The sequence below is a fragment of the Drosophila novamexicana genome, unplaced genomic scaffold (genome assembly GCF_003285875.2).
Source record: "Drosophila novamexicana strain 15010-1031.04,08,12 unplaced genomic scaffold, DnovRS2.1 tig00000974-arrow-arrow-pilon, whole genome shotgun sequence".
NCBI lineage: Eukaryota > Metazoa > Arthropoda > Insecta > Diptera > Drosophilidae > Drosophila > Drosophila novamexicana.
Window position 1 is genome coordinate 1,032,270 of NW_020824834.1, and position 25,706 is coordinate 1,057,975.

Here is a 25,706-nt window from a genome sequence, read left to right on the forward strand (position 1 = left end):
ATTTTGATTTGCCGCACGGCATATGCGGCGTATACTTGATGTGCGTATTTTGTGTTTTCACGTTTTCTGTTTATCGGCTTTGTGCATTTACGTAGTTGAAATATTTACACAGATTTAATGAGTTTGGCGTAGCTCTAGTGTCGGGCCTGGATGGGGGCTGGAGGTGTCATACATCTTCGTTAATTGTTATCTGCACGGCGTGGATGTGCTTAATTGGGCCAACGGGCGGCGGTCATGTCGACAGCAGCTGCTCCTCGGCTTGTTACTCCTCCTGGGCGTGGGCGTGGGCGTGGACGTGGACGTGGACGTGGGCATAGCACACAAACCGGCGGCGGCGGCATTACACAGAAATGCTATTAAGACTGGCAGCGCGTATAGCGAAATGCGTGCCATGGATTTGGACGCTAATATCCTGGCGCCCGATGAAGCCGCTGCGGCGGCGGCGGCAGACGTGGCCGCCGCAGGACGACGACTCTTCTTGAGCTGCTTGTCTGCTTTTCCAGATAGTTAAAGAGAGAGAGAGAGATGAAGAGGAGGGGTACAGTTGATGCACTGCACTGACAACTGTTGCACAGATGATTGATGTTGCGTCCACACTCACCTTCCAGTGATTTGTCCAGCTGGCGCACCGTCTCCCTGGATTCCAGCACGGGTATCCGCTGATGCTTATCACTCTCGACACTCTCCTCGTTGCTCTGCCAGTAGACCGAGCTGATTTTGGCGACACACTGCAATAAGAGAAGCCGTCGCTATAGTCTTTCCTCCATCAGCAGCTGTTTACTGGCTCATGAAATCTGTGTCGGTCAGCGGCGGGAAAAAGGGGGGGGCAAATGTGTCTGCGCGTTGACGGCACACTAAAAGTTTTATGCTTTCATTAACTGGCACCAGGCGCCCAGCTGATAACCCAAAATGACCCGCATATGCAAACGGACATTGGCCATGGCCAGGCAGTAGTCGGTCGAATCATAAAAGACGTGAAATTTTGTGGCCCCTGCGACACACATTGCACTCGCCCACGACTCCACCCCCAATCCACCATCAGATAGCAATCAACATGCGCTGTCATGTAATGTTGCCGCAAATTGAATTGAGTCGACGTTGGCCAGTGTAATGTTTCAATTTGAGGGGGTGGGCCATAATCAGCTTAAAGCCGATCCGGGCTGCCATAACTCACCTTCAACTTCATGTCGCCATGCTTGAAATGTCATCCGCGCACACGAAACTCGAGGCCAAGGCGCGCCACCTCGAGACCCTCCCGGCCCACCGACAGCGGCTCGTAGGGGCGCAACAGCGAGCGGTTCGCGTGCATGCCGTTAATCAGCCAGCCGAGATGGCAGACGGGCTTCGATGGCGCCGAAGTGCAATTGACGCGCACCATATCGCCAATTTGGTATCGCGGCTGACCGCCGGTGATTTGTGGTCCATGCTTGGGTGTGACTGCAATGGTAGATAAGTGCACAGCGTGTAAGTTCCTGGCTCAGGTAACTATATGTAGAGAACAGCAGATGAGGTCTCGAATTCCTATATAAGTGTAGGTGATTGTTGTAGAAAAAATGTCCAGCTCAGCTGATTTGCCGACGGAACTTCCTGAAAATATCCAATGCGTTCCCAACCTATACGCACGCCTTGGATTGCATAATGGGAATTTACTCCTCACGAGCTAAGTTCAGATTGAAAGCAATTAGATGAAGTTCCTCGATTCTTGATTCTTCGTGCGATCTTACTGAAAATATTTCATGCGTTGCCAATAGGTCTTCACCATTATTCCATTCCATTTTTTTATAATATAAAGGTCGCTTTTAAAACGCCTAAACGAGCCTCTTTATTGAGTTCGATTTAAAATTGGACTTGCAGATTTAGTTATTCAAATAACTCTGCACAAATGCAACAACAATTGGCAACAGCAATCGGAGACAACAATCGCCAAGTTCCATGTGCAATTATTGCACATTTTTTTGCTGTTGTCGTAGTCGTGTCTGAATCTGACCTGGATGTGTGCCAATTGGGTCAGTCAACCAGGCAGCCAGCAGATTCAGTTTCACTTGAAATCCACCAATGAATCCATATAAATCGACTGCAATGCACACACACACACACACACACACACACAGACAGATATTATAATCTGGCTTTTAAAAATGCTTGTGCATCTGATGTCTGGCATTTGCTAAAATTCCTTCACGCTGTCCGTTCGCCGTAATAATGATAAAAATAAAAAATAATAATAATTTCGATTGCTCTTGTATTATTATTTGCCGCCTGCTTCCGGATACAGCGAAATTCTGTTCGCGGCCAGAAATAAAAATTCAAGTGAAGATAAAAGAGAAAACCGAAATGAAAGAAAAGAAAATCTTGTGCAGGCTTTGTATGTTCTTGTCTCTTGCTGTCTTTTTGTTTGTTGCTGCTTTTCTTCTTTTTCTTGTTTTTGCGATTGTTTTAGCTCTGCTCAAACTATTATTTTCGGTCTTTTATGTCCACGCGCTCCAGACATTGATTGAGCTGTTGTTACTTTCATTCATTATTTTTATTATTATTTGCCCAGCGTATATTTTTTATATTATTTGTCATTAGGCGCATTTTTCACTTTCCGCCGTTCGTTCCAAAAGAAAAGCGAAAATAAACCCTTTCTTTGTTGTCCAATTGCTTCTAATTGTTTGGCCACTTTGTTGGAGCCGACATTGTCGAGCTGCTTGGACAATGCTCAACCAGTTGCTCGGCCGTTGCAAAAATTGTCCGGCCTAAATTGACAAAGGGAAAGATTTCCAGTCCAAAAATAGATAGGTCTATCAATTTGGCAATACTATCAAGCATATCTCTTGCATGCGGAAGTAATACCTAAAGCTGGCCAGGATATTGCCTTGCAGCTTATGATAATCTAATTAAGTGGGCAATGTATGCGTTGCTCAGTTGACGTTATTTTCCGTTTCTGTTTTTCAATTTCCGCGCTTGTACTTCAATTATCCCATTTCACGAGCAGCTATCAAAGCCATCTGAGCCCACTAACTGGGTCACCTGTGTTGCGCCTCGTCATTTAGCTGTGCGCCCGTAATCACATTCAATTATTTTCAGCCACATAAAAACACACTCACACACACACACACACACACACATACACTGGTAAGCTTATATATACTGCCGCATTAATTTCAATATTCCGGTAATTTAAATCATTTGATATTTTTTCGCCTCATACGTTTCTTTTTTTAGGCTCTCGCCATTAACAGGTGATTCATTAACTTTATAGATCTGCAGCTGATTTAATCAGCTTAGGCCTGAGGGCAGGCGTGGCTGGGATGATTGCGATTCGGAACGCAGCTTGGCAAACATTAAAGTCAAGTAATCATGTAATTCCCCTAGCAAAACGGAAGCGTGCAGCTTTGATTGCTGCCCCCTCATATACTCCTATGCCCCACACATATATATATATATATAGTATGCCAGCTACTTAGTTAGTTGGACTAATTATTTGATATACACAGTTTGATAGTCCTCCTCTTGCCTGGCTCCACCTGACGGAAATGAACACAAAATTGCCCGGGGAGTAACAATTGAGACCCAATGCTAATGTCAATGATAATCATAATAATGTTGGCCCCCTTTCCCCCTTCTCCTTGCCATGTTCTATGCTAAGCATATAGAACCAAATGAATATTTGAAATGGGCCCTCAGTAAACAAGCCCAGTTTATTTATTTTGCTTGTGAGTGAGACTTTTTTTGATAGGAAAAGAACGCTTTTTTTGAGTAGAGACAAAAACATAATACATATAAAACCCCAACTGCAGACAACAAATAATTAAATAATAACAAGAACATGATTGTGGTCAGATTTTCCTAACTTTGCAAGCTTTTCAGTTTTTCTGTAACTCAATATATAAACATTCAACTACGATTATATGCCACGACAATTTGTGAATACAGGGTGCCTTCAAGTCGTACACTCTCTTCTCAGCTGTGTGTGACTGTGTCTGTCCGTGTGTCAAGCGTCAAGTTGGCAATAACTGTAGCCCGTTTGAAATGAAGGCTGGCAAATGCGAAAATGGCGAATAGCAACTGGGATTTATTCCTTGCGCTCTTGTTGCTGGCAATTCAACGGCCGCTGCGGCTGTTATTAAACACGTTTATTCTAAGTTTTCCCCAAAGCACTTTTTCATATTGCGTTCTGCCATATTTTCGCCATGTTTTGTTGGATTTCGCAAAAATTTCAAATTAAGTTGCAGCCCAGCCAACCAGACCCCAGACCCTAGACCCAGGCCCAGGCCCAGGCCCAGGCCCAGGCGGTAGCCATAGTCGTTCGGTTCCAGGTCTGCAGCTGTAAGTGAGCAACTGAATTGCATCACGTACATGGGCAATTTGCCAGCAGAATAATACAAAACACACACACACACACACACGCAGACAGACGTGCAGACATAGTGTAGCTGTGTCTATGTGAAGGTTGTTGAACGCCGCCCAACTGGCCAAGTGGCTGCGTAGCCTTGCATGGCATGTTATCTTTGTTTTTCTCTTTTTATTTGGCACAGGTTTCATGCTTGAGAATTTGTAAATCGCAGCGCGAAACAATGCCAAAGCATAAACTATATAAATGCGAAATATTTTATATGTATACGTATATATATGCGTGTGTGTATTCCAATGAAAGAAACAGATTACTTTTCATCGCTTTGTCCATGCTGAGCAATTAATCTTGCTCTGTGCCTCGCTCTCTATCTGTCTCTCTCTCTCTCGCTTTTTCGCTTTCTTACTCATACACACACTTGCACTTACCCACAACAATCATGTCCTCGTGACCGGAAACTGTCTGGAACGAAGGCGCCTCGCCGGACACTTCGCACCGATAGCGGCCCGTCGACTGTAGGCTGACCGAGCGCAGGACAACGGCAATGTCCGTCGAGTTTTGCAACTGCAAGCAAAGAGAATTGTTGTAAAATAAACGCATATGTAAAAAGTAAAAGTCAACAGGGAGCACAGAAAACATTGCACATTCGTGGCAACTATAGAAAGTGAAATTTATGTCATGAAAGATTCTGAATGTAAAAAAAGAAGTTGGGGTTCTTTTCAATGTTATCTGGTACATGTATGCATGTTTGTTTTGCATATATGCCAACATTTATGCATACGTACATGTATGAATACATGCGTGGATGCCTACATACATGCATTCAGACATACATACATGCACTCATACATACATACATACATACATACATATACATATACATGCATTCATACATACATACATACATGCATACATACATACATACATACATACATACATACATACATACATACATACATACATACATACATACATACATACATACATACATACCTACATACCTACATACCTACATACCTACATACCTACTCACCCCCGACTTCAATGTCCAAGACGCTTGCCAGGCACTAACTAAAAATGCATCACAAACTGCCGGGCCTGCTTGAATTCTTGAGAATCGAGGAGGAGAGCACTTGGCAGAAATTCGTTTTATTTAAATTTGCAGCACAGCGGCAATAAAGCTTGGTCTGCGTTTGGTATCAGAAAACATACATGCGTACATATATTCATAAATGCATACACTTACACACACAAACACACACACCCACACACAAACGCATATATGCAATATTTAACGAGAAAGATTTGCCTTTAAATTCTTCAAATGCAGAGGAAGAAATTAAAAGTTTGCGATGGAGAACTGAACTTTAATTTAAATGCAAATTTTGAAATTCTACACATTTTCGAACACGAACTGAACAACTCGCAATTGTGTTGGACAGTGCTAAACTTAATGCAGGCACTCGTCGCATATATTCTGAACTATTGACAATTTGGCCTCATTTCGTTGGATCTTTCTGATCATATAGTTTGAGACTTTCGACTTCTTTTTCCTTTTCTTCAGCATCTGCGTCGTCGTCGTCAGCATCGAGCTCATCATCAACATCTTCCTCCTCAATATCATCGATATCATCATCATCGTCGTCGTCGTCGTCGTCGTCGGCATGCAGCGATGAGGCCACCTCGGCCAGTTCGTTCATTTCCTTATCGCTCACCGGCAGAACACTGTCCAGAGCTTCCGGGGTGGTATCGAAGTGCTCCATGGCCGCGTGCAGCTTCATTTGGCTCTCGGCATGCAGAATACTCTGCTGCTTGTCAATCTTGCCCAGACGCAGGCCGGCCTCGATGGGATTGCTTTTCGGCTGGCGCACCATTTGGGCAATCATCTCGATGGTTTCGTCGTGGCTAAGAGGCGGGAAGCATTCCTCCAGCGTCTGCAGCACTTTCGATTTATTCTTTGAGTACATTTTGTCGAGTTCCGAAAATGTAAGCGAACGAGTATATATTTATTTCCTGCCTGCCGTTCTACAGCTTGCTTGTAATTGACTTGGGTAACGTTGACGAGCTTGGGGACTAAATGAAAACTACCTGCCTACTCGATGGAATTCAATCGAGGCGTATCGCATCAACGATCAGATTAGCACACAGACTCACCTCCACATCGACGCCGGGCAGCGGAAACACCTGTCCAGGCGGCATGTCACGTGGCACATAGCGATAGAACTCGAAGCCATCCTTGTACCACTTCACCGAGTACAGCGATTCGCCATCCAGGTCGAATTTGCAGCCCAATACGGCGTCCTCATGCCGCATAATATGCTTCGGGATGCGTATCTCAGTCATAGTCAAGCTCTCCACTAGATAGAGAGAAAGAAGAAGGAGAAATAGTTATAGCAGTTGTTTAAAGAGAGACTAGATGATTAACTAAGCTGGTCTTTTTTGAGCGCTTAAAACAAAGACTTCGCTTTAGCTCTGGTCCAATGCCAGGGGCCCATAAATAACCCGCAGCAAGTGCATAAAAGTCAAGGAAATCGAAAGAAATTCGCCAAAACAATGCGCTTTTGTTTAGCCCAACAATGCGAACTACCAAAGAATGAAAGCGGCCAACTTGAGGCGTGCGAAACGTGCCGCGGCAAGGGAATCCGTACAGACGTGGCAAGTGGCAAGTGGCAACGGGCAGGAGGCAGGAGGCAAGGAGTTGTGTGCTGTGTGCACTCGAGACAACGAAACGAAACGAAACGAAAAGTTGCTGACTTTTAAACGTACACAAAAGCCCATAGGTAGGCTTAGACAATTTGGGTCAAAGTTATGGCACGAAAATCAAGATATGAAATTAAAATTGCACCAAAACTGAGCGCTGCATAAAAGCTGAAAGAACAAGAAGAAGAAAAGGAATATGCTTAAAGAAAGCTATCAATTCTAGATGGCCCAGAGAATAGTTGAACATAAATTTAAAAGCTGTCAGATATTTATACCCTTGCAGACCGACCCCATAAAGTATATATATTCTTGTTCAGTATCAACAGCCGAGTCGATATAGGCATCTCCTTCTGTCCGTCTGTCTGTTTCTATGCTAACTATTCTCTCAGTTTTAAGGCTATCCTTATGAAACTATGCAGAAGTCCCTCTTTCTGTTGCACGCCAATTACCATATCATATAGCTACCATAGGAACAATCGCTCGAAAAGTAGGATCTTGTATGAACAACATTTTTGTTTATTAAGATATCCTAACCATACTCGGCATTAACTATTTTCCCTGTGCTCCTTAGATACGGGCAAAGCATTGTGAGCATAATGAAAAGGTTGGGTCTGCAAGGGTATTAAATCGTCGGCGTGCCGAACATAGCCCTTCTTTCTTGATTATGATGCAGTAACTCACAACCGTTCACACGTATCTATTTAAAGCTTTTAATTAATTAAGCTGATATTTTTAATCGAGGCGAAATGAGTTACCACATTTTCCCCAACATTCAAATTGGTCGGAATGGCTTTCAGCTGTGACGTCTGCTCGTGATGATGACAAGTAAGTGCATGGGGGAATTCGTTGACTGGCAACCAATAAAATGGCAATTGAACGTCTGGGAATCAACCCGAATTTACCTTGTAGACTATATGTACGCCGCGCTTTGATGCGAGTTCTATAAATATGTCACAACGTGTGGTGCGTTGACATTTGGCTAAAAATAAATGCACATTTTCATTAAGCCCCCCAGGAAGCGGCAGCATTAAAGCCCGTTGACTTTTTTGTGTTTGAAATAAAACAGGCGCACCGCGTAGCGCCTACCGCCTACCCATTCACCTTTGGCGGCAAAATAAACAAGTGCAAGGCACAATGCACAACAGCAAACTGCCGCCATTGGGACCACAACCAGGACCAGACCCAAACCAGAAGCAGGCACAGAACCAGAGCCAGGCTCAGATGTGCAGCCGGAGCCAGGAAGCGGCGCCTTTGAGTGCGGCTTCCGTTTTTGTTTTTCTTCTCTGGGTGTGCGGCGGACACTTTGAGCCAAGTATTTATGACATAAGTATGATTTAGCATTATGCACTCTCCACTCGCGACCGCCGACCCCCGACCAACGATCCACAACTTAATATTCTGCGCAGCCCAAGTCAAAGAAAATCGCACTACACACACTATAGCCCGCGCTGCCTTTGAAAATATTCTTTAAAAGACTTCTTGAAGCTTTTCTTTGGCATTGCCATTGCTTTCAATCGCCTTTGTCGACTGCAATTGCAGCTTAAATTTTATTTATATGTGACTTGCACTGCATTTTTCATAAAGTAGCTTCTGAGAATTTGTCCACTTTCGAGAACAAAAAGCTGCCAATATATTTAAATTGACTGTAAACATATCCTAAATTTGTTGACATGCTCAGACCAGAGCAATAAGCTGCTTCTGCTGGAAAAATATATAAAATCTAATAACAACAAGCGAAGATTGGGCAGTTGTTGTCGTCGACAAATGTCAAGTGAGAGCTCAGCACAGCTGGTCCAGTCTGGCGGGGGGCGGGGCAAGCTGTCTAATTATTAAGCCAACAACTGACTGAAATTCCAAATTCCATGCAACATGGAAACTTTTGTCATCTAATGCGGCGCTTAATTAACAAGTACCAGGCGGGCAAAAAGTTTTCCATTTGATGTCGTGTAAATGCCAGTGTTACGATCTAAGCACTATTACCTTGATAGAAAGTTGCCACAAAAGTTTCGTGCTTAATTATTGTTGATTTTTAAATGATTTAATTTGCGGCCCGGGGCCAAATGTCAGGCGCAGCCAAAGTCAAATAAAATCGAGTTAGCACGAGTCAAAACAAATTCTGCCACGTGGCCGTGGCAAGTGTCAAACGCAGCAGACAAACAATTCGCATACAGTTATTTGTTTTGAATACTAAACTGAATATTTAATGCCTAACCCAAGGGTTGAATATGCCAGAATATTGCGCATATAAGCGTTCATTGTGGAGAATAAACCAATAACCTTCAACGGAGGCTTTAAATTAAGAACTTTACATGTTCAACATTTTACTCTTTTTTTGGCTGATGTTTTACTGACCTCAGCTTTATTTTAAAAAATATTTTGATGCATAACGAAGCCAAAGGACAAATGCTTTCATTCCTCAGCTTACTATTTCTATGAAGTACGTGAACTATGATGCTAACGGCTTTTGCTAAAGGTTGGAATCCTCAGAAGTCAACATTTTCAGAATTTTTGGCTTGAGCTTTGAGCCAAAAACAAACCTTCAAACTTACGTTTTAAGATTAAAAGCTTGGAAAAAAACAATTTTGAATATTTCCGTAGAAAAAGAAAAAAAGCTAAAAATGTAAATGCAGAAAAACTCAAGAGCTCAAATGTCATCAATCAAGAAAATTTTGGGTATGTTTTGGTGCTTCAGGTTGGGATGTGAAATTGATTTAATACATTATAATGCAGCTGGGATGATAATTTGGACTGATTTTGGCGGCTGGACCGGATGCCAGGCCTTGAGCAAATAGAAGATGTTTTTGCATGTTTCGCAAACGCCTGCAGCATCAATACGCATCAATTTAGGCCCCCCCTTTCAGGCTTTGGCCCCAGCCGGGACAGACAGACAGACGCCTGGAACGTGCTTTATCTGCAATCAGAAGCGGAAGTTTGTCTCAGTCTACAGCGAGAGCAGCAACAAAAACAACAACAACAACGAGGACATGCCGTCCATTGTCTATGTCTCACTGTGTATGTCCTTGTCTGTGCCCCAGTAGTCTGTGAGCCTTTCGGTGTATGTCTGTCTGTCAGGCTCGTTTTCTTTGACGATGAGTGCGTTCTTTTTTGTCCCATTCCAGTTGTTGTTGTTATTATTTTTGTTGTTGCTGTAAATGGAGCACGTTCCTCGATGCTTTGCTGCATTGCAGGCGCACTTGCATTTGCATATTTCGTGCGTCCCGCAGAATTGGTAGGGGGTCAGCTGGAAAACTTTGTCATCGATTTGAAGCCAGCTCATAGAAATGGCAAAAGCAGCGTATTAATCGCAGCCACAAACTTTTTATTCCCAAGCCAAACAAAACTATGCCTTGTAGTTATGCTTGTCATTTGTCTATTTGCCTTATGGAGTCGCTTTGCATATCTAGGCCAGACATATTCTTTCCATATGTTTTTTACTTGCACACAATTCTTGGGGCCACATTCTGATACAAGATTGATAAACACAATTTGAAAATTCTGTTAACTATTCCCTGATGATAGAGTGCCCAGATTAGCTGGCATAATTAATACAAATTAATAAAACAAAAATAGCTTAGCTCATGTGAAATTGGGTAGAAAATAAATCAAAGCAGCTGTGACAATGTACAAATTGTCATTGTCAAGTTGTCGGCAGCCAAATGCAACAATGCCTATTTTCTTTAATTAGGATATCAATTAAATCACGCACACACACACACAGAGAGACATGAACAGTTGTTATAATATAATTAAAATTCATTTCGACTTGTAAATTGGCTGGCGGCAAAAACTGCACACAACTCACAACCCGAGCGCCCAGCTCATTCATAACAATAATAACAAGCCTTATCAAATCGATTAATTTAATTAAATTGAAAACATCAATTTTGCTTACTATGATTAATTACATGCCCAGTCGAAATTTGGCACACGTCTGTGGCAACATTTAAATTATTGTTGCATGTTTTTCGGCGTTAAGTGAAAAGCTTGAATATCATATTTCAAAAATATGCCACGTATTCAGTGCCTCGTTAGTTAAAGCTATTTATATTGCCTAAACGCCTACAGCTGATTAAAGCTGCGTTCTTTCATATATCTGATGAAGTTTGCCCAAGCCCAGCTCTGGCAATTGTTCTGCGTGTCGTTTAACATTAGTTTCATGTGCTGCCAATAAATAAAACAAGTAAGAGGTTCTAGTCGGGAGTTCCCGACTAGGGGATACCCTGAACCCTCTTCTTCCAACATCAAATGCATATATATATTCTATTTTAGAAGCTATATGTCAAGTTTGGTGACTCTAGCTCTTATTATTTACCAAAATTGGCCAAAAAACAGGATATCGATATCGATTTTTATCGATTGCTTGGAAACGGAGTAAGTTATCGATTATCGGAAACAAACTCGATCTGCGCAGGCACTAGGATCACCTACATCAAATTTTTCTAGCTCTTATAGGTTTTGAGATCCTTGCGTTCATACACACGGACAGACGGACAGACGGACGGGCGGACAAACGGACATGGCTAGATCGACTCGGCTATTGATGCTGATCAAGAATATATATACTTTATGGGGTCGGAGAAGCTTCCTTCTGCCTGTTACAAACATTTGGCTTTTGCACAAATACAATATACCCTTATACCCATTTTTAATGGGTTCAGGGTATAAAAATATGACTGAGTTTCGTTTTGCTGGACTGCTTTTTGAGTGCGCGCCACGTTTGCTTAATTTCATTATTGTTGCTCTTACATTATTTTTTTTCTAGTTTTTCCATTCGATTCTTTGTTTGCTTTGTACTGCGTACGTGACCTCATAATAAAAGTAAGTAAGATTTTTATCTATAATTCAGTGGACGCGCTTTCCGAATCAATTAAGTGCCTCACAAATCCCCAAACCAGTCGTAATAATCATTCTCATTTTTTTCTGCCCTTGTCTAGACCAAGTTCTATTTGTCAGTTATTGTTTGTGCCACGCCCCCCAACAACCGCCCTGTACATCAAGCAAATTATCCGCATGTAAAGGAAAAAAAGCAGTTCCTAAATGGCAAACAGAAGCACGGAAAAACATTCACTTTGACAAGTTGATGCAGCTGCAAAGCAAACGAATCGACAAAAAAAATATTAATATTGAAAGAAAAAGTTGCGCACATTTATTTATTTAATTAAATGCGACACCGTGAAAGTTTTGCAAACGAGCTCGAAAACTAGCAAACCAGGCCAGGCCAGATCCACTTAATTAGTTGATGCACAAAAAGCATGCTGTTCTAGAAAGTAAACTCTATTAAGCCTTAAACAGAATAGTTTTTGTTATGCTCGCATTGCGTATACGTCATGTATGCCAGTTAGTTTCTAATACATTTAAATAATAACTATTTGAAATACTTGGAGAAGACATAGTTCGATTCTCTTTCGCTTTAAATAGTAACTACAAAAATTCTCTTTTTTTGACAGATATATATAATTATACTTATATTTGTGTTTAACCAATTGGAAAGCGACAAACAGTTTTTGTAATTTGTTTGCATTACACATACGTCGCGTATGCCAGCTATTAAATAACAAAATGTACCTGTTGCAAATCTATGTACATATTGAATATATTGCAAAGAATTAAAATATACAAAAATCTGAATTTTATAATAAAATTTTGAATTTTCGAATTTTTAGTCGAATTTCATGCCAAAATCTTACCCCAAGATTCCTATATAGACATAGGTCGAATTTTCCCACCCCACAAATTGGTCAAATCTCATCCGATTCTCACGAGGTTTGGCTTTTTCTTCATAGTTTTCCCTCCAGATTAATCTGGCATTCAAATCTGAACACATATTTTTTAGTCGAATTTCATGCCAAAATCTTACCCCAAGATTCCTATATAGACATGGCTCAAAATTTCCCAACCCCATAACTTGGTCAAATCTCATCCGATTCTCACGAGGTTTGGCTTTTTCTTCATAGTTTTCCCTCCAGATTAATCAGGCATTCAAATCTGAACACATATTTTTTAGTCGAATTTCATGCCAAAATCTTACCCCAAGATTCCTATATAGACATAGGCCGAATTTTCCCACCCCCACAAATTGGTCAAATCTCATCCGATTCTCACGAGGTTTGGCTTTTTCTTCATAGTTTTCCCTCCAGATTAATCTGGCATTCAAATCTGAACACATATTTTTTAGTCGAATTTCATGCCAAAATCTTACCCCAAGATTCCTATATAGACATGGCTCAAAATTTCCCAACCCCATAACTTGGTCAAATCTCATCCGATTCTCACGAGGTTTGGCTTTTTCTTCATAGTTTTCCCTCCAGATTAATCAGGCATTCAAATCTGAACACATATTTTTTAGTCGAATTTCATGCCAAAATCTTACCCCAAGATTCCTATATAGACATAGGCCGAATTTTCCCACCCCCACAAATTGGTCAAATCTCATCCGATTCTCACGAGGTTTGGCTTTTTCTCCATAGTTTTCCCTCTAGATTAATCTGGCATTCAAATCTGAACACATATTTTTTAGTCGAATTTCATGTCAAAATCTTACCCCAAGATTCCTATATAGACATGGCTTAAAATTTCCCAACCCCATAACTTGGTCAAATCTCATCCGATTCTCACGAGGTTTGTCTTTTTCTTCAGAGTTTTCCCTCCAGATCAATCTGGCATTCAAAGCTGAACACATATTTTTTAGTCGAATTTCATGCCAAAATCTTACCCCAAGATTCCTATATAGACATGGGTCAAAATTTTCCAACCCCATAACTTGGTCATATCTCATCCGATTCTCACGAGGTTTGGCTTTTTCTTCATAGTTTTCCCTCCAGATTAATCTGGCATTCAAATCTGAACACATATTTTTAGTCGAATTTCATGCCAAAATCTTACCCCAAGATTCCTATATAGACATGGGTCAAAATTTCCCAACCCCATAACTTGGTCAAATCTCATCCGATTCTCACGAGGTTTGGCTTTTTCTTCATAGTTTTCCCTCCAGATTAATATGGCATTCAAATCTGAACACATATTTTTTAGTCGAATTTCATGCCAAAATCTTACCCCAAGATTCCTATATAGACATGGGTCAAAATTTCCCAACCCCATAACTTGGTCATATCTCATCCGATTCTCACGAGGTTTGGCTTTTTCTTCATAGTTTTCCCTCCAGATTAATCTGGCATTCAAATCTGAACACATATTTTTTAGTCGAATTTCATGCCAATATCTTACCCCAAGATTCCTATATAGACATGGGTCAAAATTTCCCAACCCCATAACTTGGTCAAATCTCATCCGATTCTCGCGAGGTTTGGCTTTTTCTTCATAGTTTTCCCTCCAGATTAATCTGGCATTCAAATCTGAACACATATTTTTTAGTCGAATTTCATGCCAAAATCTTACCCCAAGATTCCTATATAGACATGGGTCAAAATTTCCCAACCCCATAACTTGGTCAAATCTCATCCGATTCTCGCGAGGTTTGGTTTTTTCTTCATAGTTTTCCCTCCAGATTAATCTGGCATTCAAATCTGAACACATATTTTTTAGTCGAATTTCATGCCAAAATCTTACCCCAAGATTCCTATATAGACATGGGTCAAAATTTCCCAACCCCATAACTTGGTCAAATCTCATCCGATTCTCACGAGGTTTGGCTTTTTCTTCATAGTTTTCCCTCCAGATTAATCTGGCATTCAAATCTGAACACATATTTTTTAGTCGAATTTCATGCCAAAATCTTACCCCAAGATTCCTATATAGACATGGGTCAAAATTTCCCAACCCCATAACTTGGTCAAATCTCATCCGATTCTCGCGAGGTTTGGCTTTTTCTTCATAGTTTTCCCTCCAGATTAATCTGGCATTCAAATCTGAACACATATTTTTTAGTCGAATTTCATGCCAAAATCTTACCCCAAGATTCCTATATAGACATGGATCAAAATTTTCCAACCCCATAACTTGGTCAAATCTCATCCGATTCTCACGAGGTTTGGCTTTTTCTTCATAGTTTTCCCTCCAGATTAATCTGGCATTCAAATCTGAACACATATTTCTTAGTCGAATTTCATGCCAATATCTTACCCCAAGATTCCTATATAGACATGGGTCAAAATTTCCCAACCCCATAACTTGGTCAAATCTCATCCGATTCTCGCGAGGTTTGGCTTTTTCTTCATAGTTTTCCCTCCAGATTAATCTGACATTCAAATCTGAACACATATTTTTTAGTCGAATTTCATGCCAAAATCTTACCCCAAGATTCCTATATAGACATGCGTCAAAATTTCCCAACCCCATAACTTGGTCAAATCTCATCCGATTCTCGCGAGGTTTGGTTTTTTCTTCATAGTTTTCCCTCCAGATTAATCTGGCATTCAAATCTGAACACATATTTTTTAGTCGAATTTCATGCCAAAATCTTACCCCAAGATTCCTATATAGACATGGGTCAAAATTTCCCAACCCCATAACTTGGTCAAATCTCATCCGATTCTCACGAGGTTTGGCTTTTTCTTCATAGTTTTCCCTCCAGATTAATCTGGCATTCAAATCTGAACACATATTTTTTAGTCGAATTTCATGCCAAAATCTTACCCCAAGATTCCTATATAGACATGGGTCAAAATTTCCCAACCCCATAACTTGGTCAAATCTCATCCGATTCTCGCGAGGTTTGGCTTTTTCTTCATAGTTTTCCCTCCAGATTAATCTGGCATTCAAATCTGAACACATATTTTTTAGTCGAATTTCATGCCAAAATCTTACCCCAAGATTCCTATATAGACATGGATCAAAATTTTCCAACCCCATAACTTGGTCAAATCTCATCCGATTCTCACGAGGTTTGGCTTTTTCTTCATAGTTTTCCCTCCAGATTAATCTGGCATTCAAATCTGAACACATATTTTTTAGTCGATTTTCATGCCAAAATCTTACCCCAAGATTCCTATATAGACATGGGTCAAAATTTCCCAACCCCATAACTTGGTCAAATCTCATCCGATTCTCACGAGGTTTGGCTTTTTCTTCATAGTTTTCCCTCCAGATTAATCTGGCATTCAAATCTGAACACATATTTTTTAGTCGAATTTCATGCCAAAATCTTACCCCAAGATTCCTATATAGACATGGGTCAAAATTTCCCAACCCCATAACTTGGTCAAATCTCATCCGATTCTCGCGAGGTTTGGCTTTTTCTTCATAGTTTTCCCTCCAGATTAATCTGGCATTCAAATCTGAACACATATTTTTTAGTCGAATTTCATGCCAAAATCTTACCCCAAGATTCCTATATAGACATGGATCAAAATTTTCCAACCCCATAACTTGGTCAAATCTCATCCGATTCTCACGAGGTTTGGCTTTTTCTTCTTAGTTTTCCCTCCAGATTAATCTGGCATTCAAATCTGAACACATATTTTTTAGTCGATTTTCATGCCAAAATCTTACCCCAAGATTCCTATATAGACATGGGTCAAAATTTCCCAACCCCATAACTTGGTCAAATCTCATCCGATTCTCACGAGGTTTGGATTTTTCTTCATAGTTTTCCCTCCAGATTAATCTGGCATTCAAATCTGAACACATATTTTTTAGTCGAATTTCATGCCAAAATCTTACCCCAAGATTCCTATATAGAAACGGGTCAAAATTTCCCAACCCCATAACTTGGTCATATCTCATCCGATTCTCACGAGGTTTGGCTTTTTCTTCATAGTTTTCCCTCCAGATTAATCTGGCATTCAAATCTGAACACATATTTTTTAGTCGAATTTCATGCCAAGATCTTACCCCAAGATTCCTATATAGACACGGGTCAAAATTTCCCAACCCCACAAATTGGTCAAATCTCATCTGATTCTCACGAGGTTTGGCTTTTTCTTCATAGTTTTCCCTCCAGATTAATCTGGCATTCAAATCTGAACACATATTTTTTAGTCGAATTTCATGTCAAAATCTTACCCCAAGATTCCTATATAGACATGGGTCAAAATTTCCCAACCCCACAAATTGGTCAAATCTCATCAGATTCTCACGAGGTTTGGCATTTTCTCCATAGTTTTCCCTCTAGATTAATCTGGCATTCAAATCTGAACACATATTTTTTAGTCGAATTTCATGCCAAAATCTTACCCCAAGATTCCTATATAGACATGCGTCAAAATTTCCCAACCCCATAACTTGGTCAAATCTCATCCGATTTTCACGAGGTTTGGCTTTTTCTTCATAGTTTTCCCTCCAGATTAATCTGGCATTCAAATCTGAACACATATTTTTTAGTCGAATTTCATGCCAAGATCTTACCCCAAGATTCCTATATAGACACGGGTCAAAATTTCCCACCCCCATAACTTGGTCATATCTCATCCGATTCTCACGAGGTTTGGCTTTTTCTTCATAGTTTTCCCTCCAGATTAATCTGGCATTCAAATCTGAACACATATTTTTTAGTCGAATTTCATGCCAAAATCTTACCCCAAGATTCCTATATAGACATGGGTCAAAATTTCCCAACCCCATAACTTGGTCAAATCTCATCCGATTCTCGCGAGGTTTGGCTTTTTCTTCATAGTTTTCCCTCCAGATTAATCTGGCATTCAAATCTGAACACATATTTTTTAGTCGAATTTCATGCCAAAATCTTACCCCAAGATTCCTATATAGACATGGGTCAAAATTTCCCAACCCCATAACTTGGTCAAATCTCATCCGATTCTCACGAGGTTTGGCTTTTTCTTCATAGTTTTCCCTCCAGATTAATCTGGCATTCAAATCTGAACACATATTTTTTAGTCGAATTTCATGCCAAAATCTTACCCCAAGATTCCTATATAGACATGGGTCAAAATTTCCCAACCCCATAACTTGGTCAAATCTCATCCGATTCTCGCGAGGTTTGGCTTTTTCTTCATAGTTTTCCCTCCAGATTAATCTGGCATTCAAATCTGAACACATATTTTTTAGTCGAATTTCATGCCAAAATCTTACCCCAAGATTCCTATATAGACATGGGTCAAAATTTCCCAACCCCATAACTTGGTCAAATCTCATCCGATTGTCACCAGGTTTGGCTTTTTCTTCATAGTTTTCCCTCCAGATTAATCTGGCATTCAAATCTGAACACATATTTTTTAGTCGAATTTCATGCCAAAATCTTACCCCAAGATTCCTATATAGACATGGGTCAAAATTTCCCAACCCCATAACTTGGTCAAATCTCATCCGATTCTCACGAGGTTTGGCTTTTTCTTCATAGTTTTCCCTCCAGATTAATCTGGCATTCAAATCTGAACACATATTTTTTAGTCGAATTTCATGCCAAAATCTTACCCCAAGATTCCTATATAGACATGGGTCAAAATTTCCCAACCACATAACTTGGTCAAATCTCATCCGATTCTCGCGAGGTTTGGCTTTTACTTCATAGTTTTCCCTCCAGATTAATCTGGCATTCAAATCTGAACACATATTTTTTAGTCGAATTTCATGCCAAAATCTTATCCCAAGATTCCTATATAGACATGGGTCAAAATTTCCCAACCCCATAACTTGGTCAAATCTCATCCGATTCTCGCGAGGTTTGGCTTTTTCTTCATAGTTTTCCCTCCAGATTAATCTGGCATTCAAATCTGAACACATATTTTTTAGTCGAATTTCATGCCAAAATCTTACCCCAAGATTCCTATATAGACATGGATCAAAATTTTCCAACCCCATAACTTGGTCAAATCTCATCCGATTCTCACGAGGTTTGGCTTTTTCTTCATAGTTTTCCCTCCAGATTAATCTGGCATTCAAATCTGAACACATATTTTTTAGTCGATTTTCATGCCAAAATCTTACCCCAAGATTCCTATATAGACATGGGTCAAAATTTCCCAACCCCATAACTTGGTCAAATCTCATCCGATTCTCACGAGGTTTGGCTTTTTCTTCATAGTTTTCCCTCCAGATTAATCTGGCATTCAAATCTGAACACATATTTTTTAGTCGAATTTCATGCCAAAATCTTACCCCAAGATTCCTATATAGACATGGGTCAAAATTTCCCAACCCCATAACTTGGTCAAATCTCATCCGATTCTCGCGAGGTTTGGCTTTTTCTTCATAGTTTTCCCTCCAGATTAATCTGGCATTCAAATCTGAACACATATTTTTTAGTCGAATTTCATGCCAAAATCTTACCCCAAGATTCCTATATAGACATGGATCAAAATTTTCCAACCCCATAACTTGGTCAAATCTCATCCGATTCTCACGAGGTTTGGCTTTTTCTTCATAGTTTTCCCTCCAGATTAATCTGGCATTCAAATCTGAACACATATTTTTTAGTCGATTTTCATGCCAAAATCTTACCCCAAGATTCCTATATAGACATGGGTCAAAATTTCCCAACCCCATAACTTGGTCAAATCTCATCCGATTCTCACGAGGTTTGGCTTTTTCTTCATAGTTTTCCCTCCAGATTAATCTGGCATTCAAATCTGAACACATATTTTTTAGTCGAATTTCATGCCAAAATCTTACCCCAAGATTCCTATATAGACATGGGTCAAAATTTCCCAACCCCATAACTTGGTCAAATCTCATCCGATTCTCACGAGGTTTGGCTTTTTCTTCATAGTTTTCCCTCCAGATTAATCAGGCATTCAAATCTGAACACATATTTTTTAGTCGAATTTCATGCCAAAATCTTACCCCAAGATTCCTATACAGACATAGGTCGAATTTTCCCACCCCCACAAATTGGTCAAATCTCATCCGATTCTCACGAGGTTTGGCTTTTTCTCCATAGTTTTCCCTCCAGATTAATCTGGCATTCAAATCTGAACTCATATTTTTTAGTCGAATTTTATGCCAAGATCTTACCCCAAGATTCCTATATAGAAACGGGTCAAAATTTCCCAACCCCATAACTTGGTCATATCTCATCCGATTCTCACGAGGTTTGGCTTTTTCTTCATAGTTTTCCCTCCAGATTAATCTGGCATTCAAATCTGAACACATATTTTTTAGTCGAATTTCATGCCAAGATCTTACCCCAAGATTCCTATATAGACACGGGTCAAAATTTCCCAACCCCACAAATTGGTCAAATCTCATCCGATTCTCACGAGGTTTGGCTTTTTCTTCATAGTTTTCCCTCCAGATTAATCTGGCATTCAAATCTGAACACATATTTTTTAGTCGAATTTCATGTCAAAATCTTACCCCAAGATTCCTATATAGACATGGGTCAAAATTTCCCAACCCCACAAATTGGTCAAATCTCATCAGATTCTCACGAGGTTTGGCATTTTCTCCATAGTTTTCCCTCTAGATTAATCTGGCATTCAAATCTGAACACATATTTTTTAGTCGAATTTCATGCCAAAATCTTACCCCAAGATTCCTATATAGACATGCGTCAAAATTTCCCAACCCCATAACTTGGTCAAATCTCATCCGATTTTCACGAGGTTTGGCTTTTTCTTCATAGTTTTCCCTCCAGATTAATCTGGCATTCAAATCTGAACACATATTTTTTAGTCGAATTTCATGCCAAGATCTTACCCCAAGATTCCTATATAGACACGGGTCAAAATTTCCCACCCCCATAACTTGGTCATATCTCATCCGATTCTCACGAGGTTTGGCTTTTTCTTCATAGTTTTCCCTCCAGATTAATCTGGCATTCAAATCTGAACACATATTTTTTAGTCGAATTTCATGCCAAAATCTTACCCCAAGATTCCTATATAGACATGGGTCAAAATTTCCCAACCCCATAACTTGGTCAAATCTCATCCGATTCTCGCGAGGTTTGGCTTTTTCTTCATAGTTTTCCCTCCAGATTAATCTGGCATTCAAATCTGAACACATATTTTTTAGTCGAATTTCATGCCAAAATCTTACCCCAAGATTCCTATATAGACATGGGTCAAAATTTCCCAACCCCATAACTTCGTCAAATCTCATCCGATTCTCACGAGGTTTGGCTTTTTCTTCATAGTTTTCCCTCCAGATTAATCTGGCATTCAAATCTGAACACATATTTTTTAGTCGAATTTCATGCCAAAATCTTACCCCAAGATTCCTATATAGACATGGGTCAAAATTTCCCAACCCCATAACTTGGTCAAATCTCATCCGATTCTCGCGAGGTTTGGCTTTTTCTTCATAGTTTTCCCTCCAGATTAATCTGGCATTCAAATCTGAACACATATTTTTTAGTCGAATTTCATGCCAAAATCTTACCCCAAGATTCCTATATAGACATGGGTCAAAATTTCCCAACCCCATAACTTGGTCAAATCTCATCCGATTGTCACCAGGTTTGGCTTTTTCTTCATAGTTTTCCCTCCAGATTAATCTGGCATTCAAATCTGAACACATATTTTTTAGTCGAATTTCATGCCAAAATCTTACCCCAAGATTCCTATATAGACATGGGTCAAAATTTCCCAACCCCATAACTTGGTCAAATCTCATCCGATTCTCACGAGGTTTGGCTTTTTCTTCATAGTTTTCCCTCCAGATTAATCTGGCATTCAAATCTGAACACATATTTTTTAGTCGAATTTCATGCCAAAATCTTACCCCAAGATTCCTATATAGACATGGGTCAAAATTTCCCAACCCCATAACTTGGTCAAATCTCATCCGATTCTCGCGAGGTTTGGCTTTTTCTTCATAGTTTTCCCTCCAGATTAATCTGGCATTCAAATCTGAACACATATTTTTTAGTCGAATTTCATGCCAAAATCTTACCCCAAGATTCCTATATAGACATGGGTCAAAATGTCCCAACCCCATAACTTGGTCAAATCTCATCCGATTCTCACGAGGTTTGGCTTTTTCTTCATAGTTTTCCCTCCAGATTAATCTGGCATTCAAATCTGAATACATATTTTTTAGTCGAATTTCATGCCAAAATCTTACCCCAAGATTCCTATATAGACATGGGTCAAAATTTCCCAACCCCATAGCTTGGTCAAATCTCATCCGATTCTCACGAGGTTTGGCTTTTTCTTCATAGTTTTCCCTCCAGATTAATCTGGCATTCAAATCTGAACACATATTTTTTAGTCGAATTTCATGCCAAAATCTTACCCCAAGATTCCTATATAGACATGGGTCAAAATTTCCCAACCCCATAACTTGGTCAAATCTCATCCGATTCTCGCGAGGTTTGGCTTTTTCTTCATAGTTTTCCCTCCAGATTAATCTGGCATTCAAATCTGAACACATATTTTTTAGTCGAATTGCATGCCAAAATCTTACCCCAAGATTCCTATATAGACATGGGTCAAAATTTCCCAACCCCATAACTTGGTCAAATCTCATCCGATTCTCACGAGGTTTGGCTTTTTCTTCATAGTTTTCCCTCCAGATTAATCTGGCATTCAAATCTGAACACATATTTTTTAGTCGAATTTCATGCCAAAATCTTACCCCAAGATTCCTATCTAGACATGGGTCAAAATTTCCCAACCCCATAACTTGGTCAAATCTCATCCGATTCTCACGAGGCTTGGCTTTTTCTTCATAGTTTTCCCTCCAGATTAATCTGGCATTCAAATCTGAACAAATATTTTTTTGTCGAATTTCATGCCAAAATCTTACACCAAGATTCCTATATAGACATGTGTCAAAATTTCCCAACCCCATAACTTGGTCAAATCTCATCCGATTCTCACGAGGTTTGGCTTTTTCTTCATAGTTTTCCCTCCAGATTAATCTGGCATTCAAATCTGAACACATATTTTTTAGTCGAATTTCATGTCAAAATCTTACCCCAAGATTCCTATATAAACATGGGTCAAAATTTCCCAACCCCATAACTTGGTCAAATCTCATCCGATTCTCACGAGGTTTGGCTTTTTCTTCATAGTTTTCCCTCCAGATTAATCTGGCATTCAAATCTGAACACATATTTTTTAGTCGAATTTCATGCCAAAATCTTAACCCAAGATTCCTATATAGACATGGCTCAAAATTTCCCAACCCCATAACTTGGTCAAATCTCATCCGATTCTCACGAGGTTTGGCTTTTTCTTCATAGTTTTCCCTCCAGATTAATCTGGCATTCAAATCTGAACACATATTTTTTAGTCGAATTTCATGTCAAAATCTTACCCCAAGATTCCTATATAGACATGGGTCTAAATTTCCCAACCCCATAACTTGGTCAAATCTCATCCGATTCTCACGAGGTTTGGCTTTTTCTTCATAGTTTTCCCTCCAGATTAATCTGGCATTCAAATCTGAACACATATTTTTTAGTCGAATTTCATGCCAAAATCTTACCCCAAGATTCCTATATAGACATGGCTCAAAATTTCCGAACCCCATAACTTGGTCAAATCTCATCCGATTCTCACGAGGTTTGGCTTTTTCTTCATAGTTTTCCCTCCAGATTAATCTGGCATTCAAATCTGAACACATATTTTTTAGTCGAATTTCATGCCAAAATCTTACCCCAAGATTCCTATATAGACATGGGTCAAAATTTCCCAACCCCATAACTTGGTCAAATCTCATCCGATTCTCACGAGGTTTGGCTTTTTCTTCATAGTTTTCCCACCAGATTAATCTGGCATTCAAATCTGAACACATATTTTTTAGTCGAATTTCATGCCAAAATCTTACCCCAAGATTCCTATATAGACATGGGTCAAAATTTCCCAACCCCATAACTTGGTCAAATCTCATCCGATTCTCACGAGGTTTGGCCTTTTCTTCATAGTTTTCCCTCCAGATTAATCTGGCATTCAAATCTGAACACATATTTTTTAGTCGAATTTCATGCCAAAATCTTACCCCAAAATTCATATATAGACATGGGTCAAAATTTCCCAACCCCATAACTTGGTCAAATCTTATCCGATTTTCACGAAACGTGGGTTTTTGATTATGGTTTGGCCTGTAAATCAATTTGGCATCAAAATCTGACAACACTATTTTTGGTCGAAACTCCTGTTAAAATGTTACCCACCCGAAAAATCGTATGACAAATATAACTTTTTGTTCGGATATCTATCAAGATTACAAATTTCAATAATAACTATTGAAATTCTCTTTTTTTTAACAGAAATATATGATTATATTTATATTTGTATTTAACCAATTGGAAGGCGACAAACAGTTTTTGTGATTTGTTTGCATTACACATACGTCGCGTATGCCAGCTATTAAATAACAAAATGTATCTGCTGCAAATCTATGTACATATTGAATATATTGCAAAGAATTAAAATAAACAAAAATCTGAATTTTTTAATCAAATTTTGCATTCCTTTGAATTCAACTTAGTCTCAATGTCCCCAAATCTGGCCACAGGGCCAAGTTGGCAGTTAATTTTTGTTTATATATTCAAGTAGTTTGATGAACTTAATTAAAAATAAGTAAGCCAAAGTTCAGATTAATGCGTCAAGTCTGAAGTGAGCCGAAGGTCGCGAAGAGGGTTAAACATGCCACAAAGTTTATCGCCTGCCAATTTCTGTAGAGATTTGAGCAGCTTGGCAATGTATTCGGGATCCAAGAATGCGAAAGCTTTGGCTCGCCGTTGACTCTGTGAACTGTCAAAGTCTGCCCGGCCTTAAATCGATTAAGAGCTCGTATCAGAATGTGGCACATGGCTCTTAAAGGGGCGCCAAAATGTGGCTGCCAAACTAATAATGTTGGCGAAAATATTTGCACGCCTCCCAACCAAAAGAACTGTGTACAAAAAAGGAAAACTTCTTGGCCAATTTTTGTAGGGCCCGTTTGTTGCTGGCGTTGGCGTTCGCCAAAGTTGCTAATAAATTAAATAAACATTCAGGAACTAGCCCCCAAGCCCCCCCCCCGCCCGTAAAGTACTCACCGCTGCAGAGCAGGGCGGCCAGTGTCAGAGCCAGCACTAGCAGGCGACAGAATGTGAAGGATGTGGAGGAGCAGTAGCAGGAGCTGGAGCAGGAGCAGCAGGCGCTCAGTTGCAGGCAACGGCCACGTCGTCGTCTATTCAAAGTTGCACCCATTTTGTTGCATTAATGTGTTCCGTTGCGTCTTCCTCCCTCCTCAGTCTGCTCCGTCTGGCTGGGTTTTCTCTCTTCTGGTGTGGCTGTTTGTAACACTTTTGGCGCTTTTTCTTGGCCAAGTTTTTCTTTCGTCGGTTTCGTTAGTTTGGCGCCAAGCTGGTAAAACTTTAATTTTTCAATTTGTTGCGGAATTTTTCGGTTATTTTTCTTTAGCTACAATTTGGGGCACGCAGCGTGTTGTTTTTTTTTTTTTTTGTTGCTTCTACTTATTCCATTTTGTTCTCCTTTGGCTGCTTTTACTGCTGTTTGCTTTGCGTATTAGTTTGGCTGCTCGTCTTGTTGTTGTCTCATTTGCGCAATGCAATAAATTTGCCTTGACCGCCAACGGGGGAACGCGTCACCCACCAGGATCCGATGTCCTCCTTTCTTCCTCTATCCACCACTTCCGCTTCCCCTACTTTCTCCTTTCGCCTTTCTCCTTTTGGTTGTGGTCTGCGTTTTGTCGTTAGCTATTTATTTTTATTTTCCACGCGCTTCTTGCTATTTGCTCTTCTTATTATGCGCTCTACACACACACACACACACAAACACACACACCTTTAGACACGTACATGAATGTGTTCGCAGTTACATTTACATGTCCTGCGTCCTGCCAGTGTTTGTTCAGCAATTTG

The 25,706-nt window shown here is 40.0% G+C and overlaps 2 protein-coding genes across 2 annotated transcripts; both read right to left on the reverse strand.

Annotated features, from left to right (window-relative positions):
- Positions 1 to 170: 170 nt before the first annotated feature.
- On the reverse strand, positions 171 to 25,281 carry LOC115765528. Its single transcript, XM_030709145.1, is given in 6 exon segments — positions 171 to 491; positions 602 to 728; positions 1,175 to 1,437; positions 4,765 to 4,900; positions 6,491 to 6,693; positions 24,879 to 25,281. Coding segments are annotated over 6 exon segments (1,188 nt in total). The 5' UTR covers positions 25,033 to 25,281; the 3' UTR covers positions 171 to 186.
- LOC115765529 (nucleosome assembly protein 1;1) lies at positions 5,683 to 6,382 on the reverse strand. The gene has a single exon (XM_030709146.1). The coding sequence runs from the start codon at positions 6,301 to 6,303 to the stop codon at positions 5,836 to 5,838; it is 468 nt and encodes a 155-aa protein (XP_030565006.1). The 5' UTR covers positions 6,304 to 6,382; the 3' UTR covers positions 5,683 to 5,835.
- Positions 25,282 to 25,706: the final 425 nt, after the last annotated feature.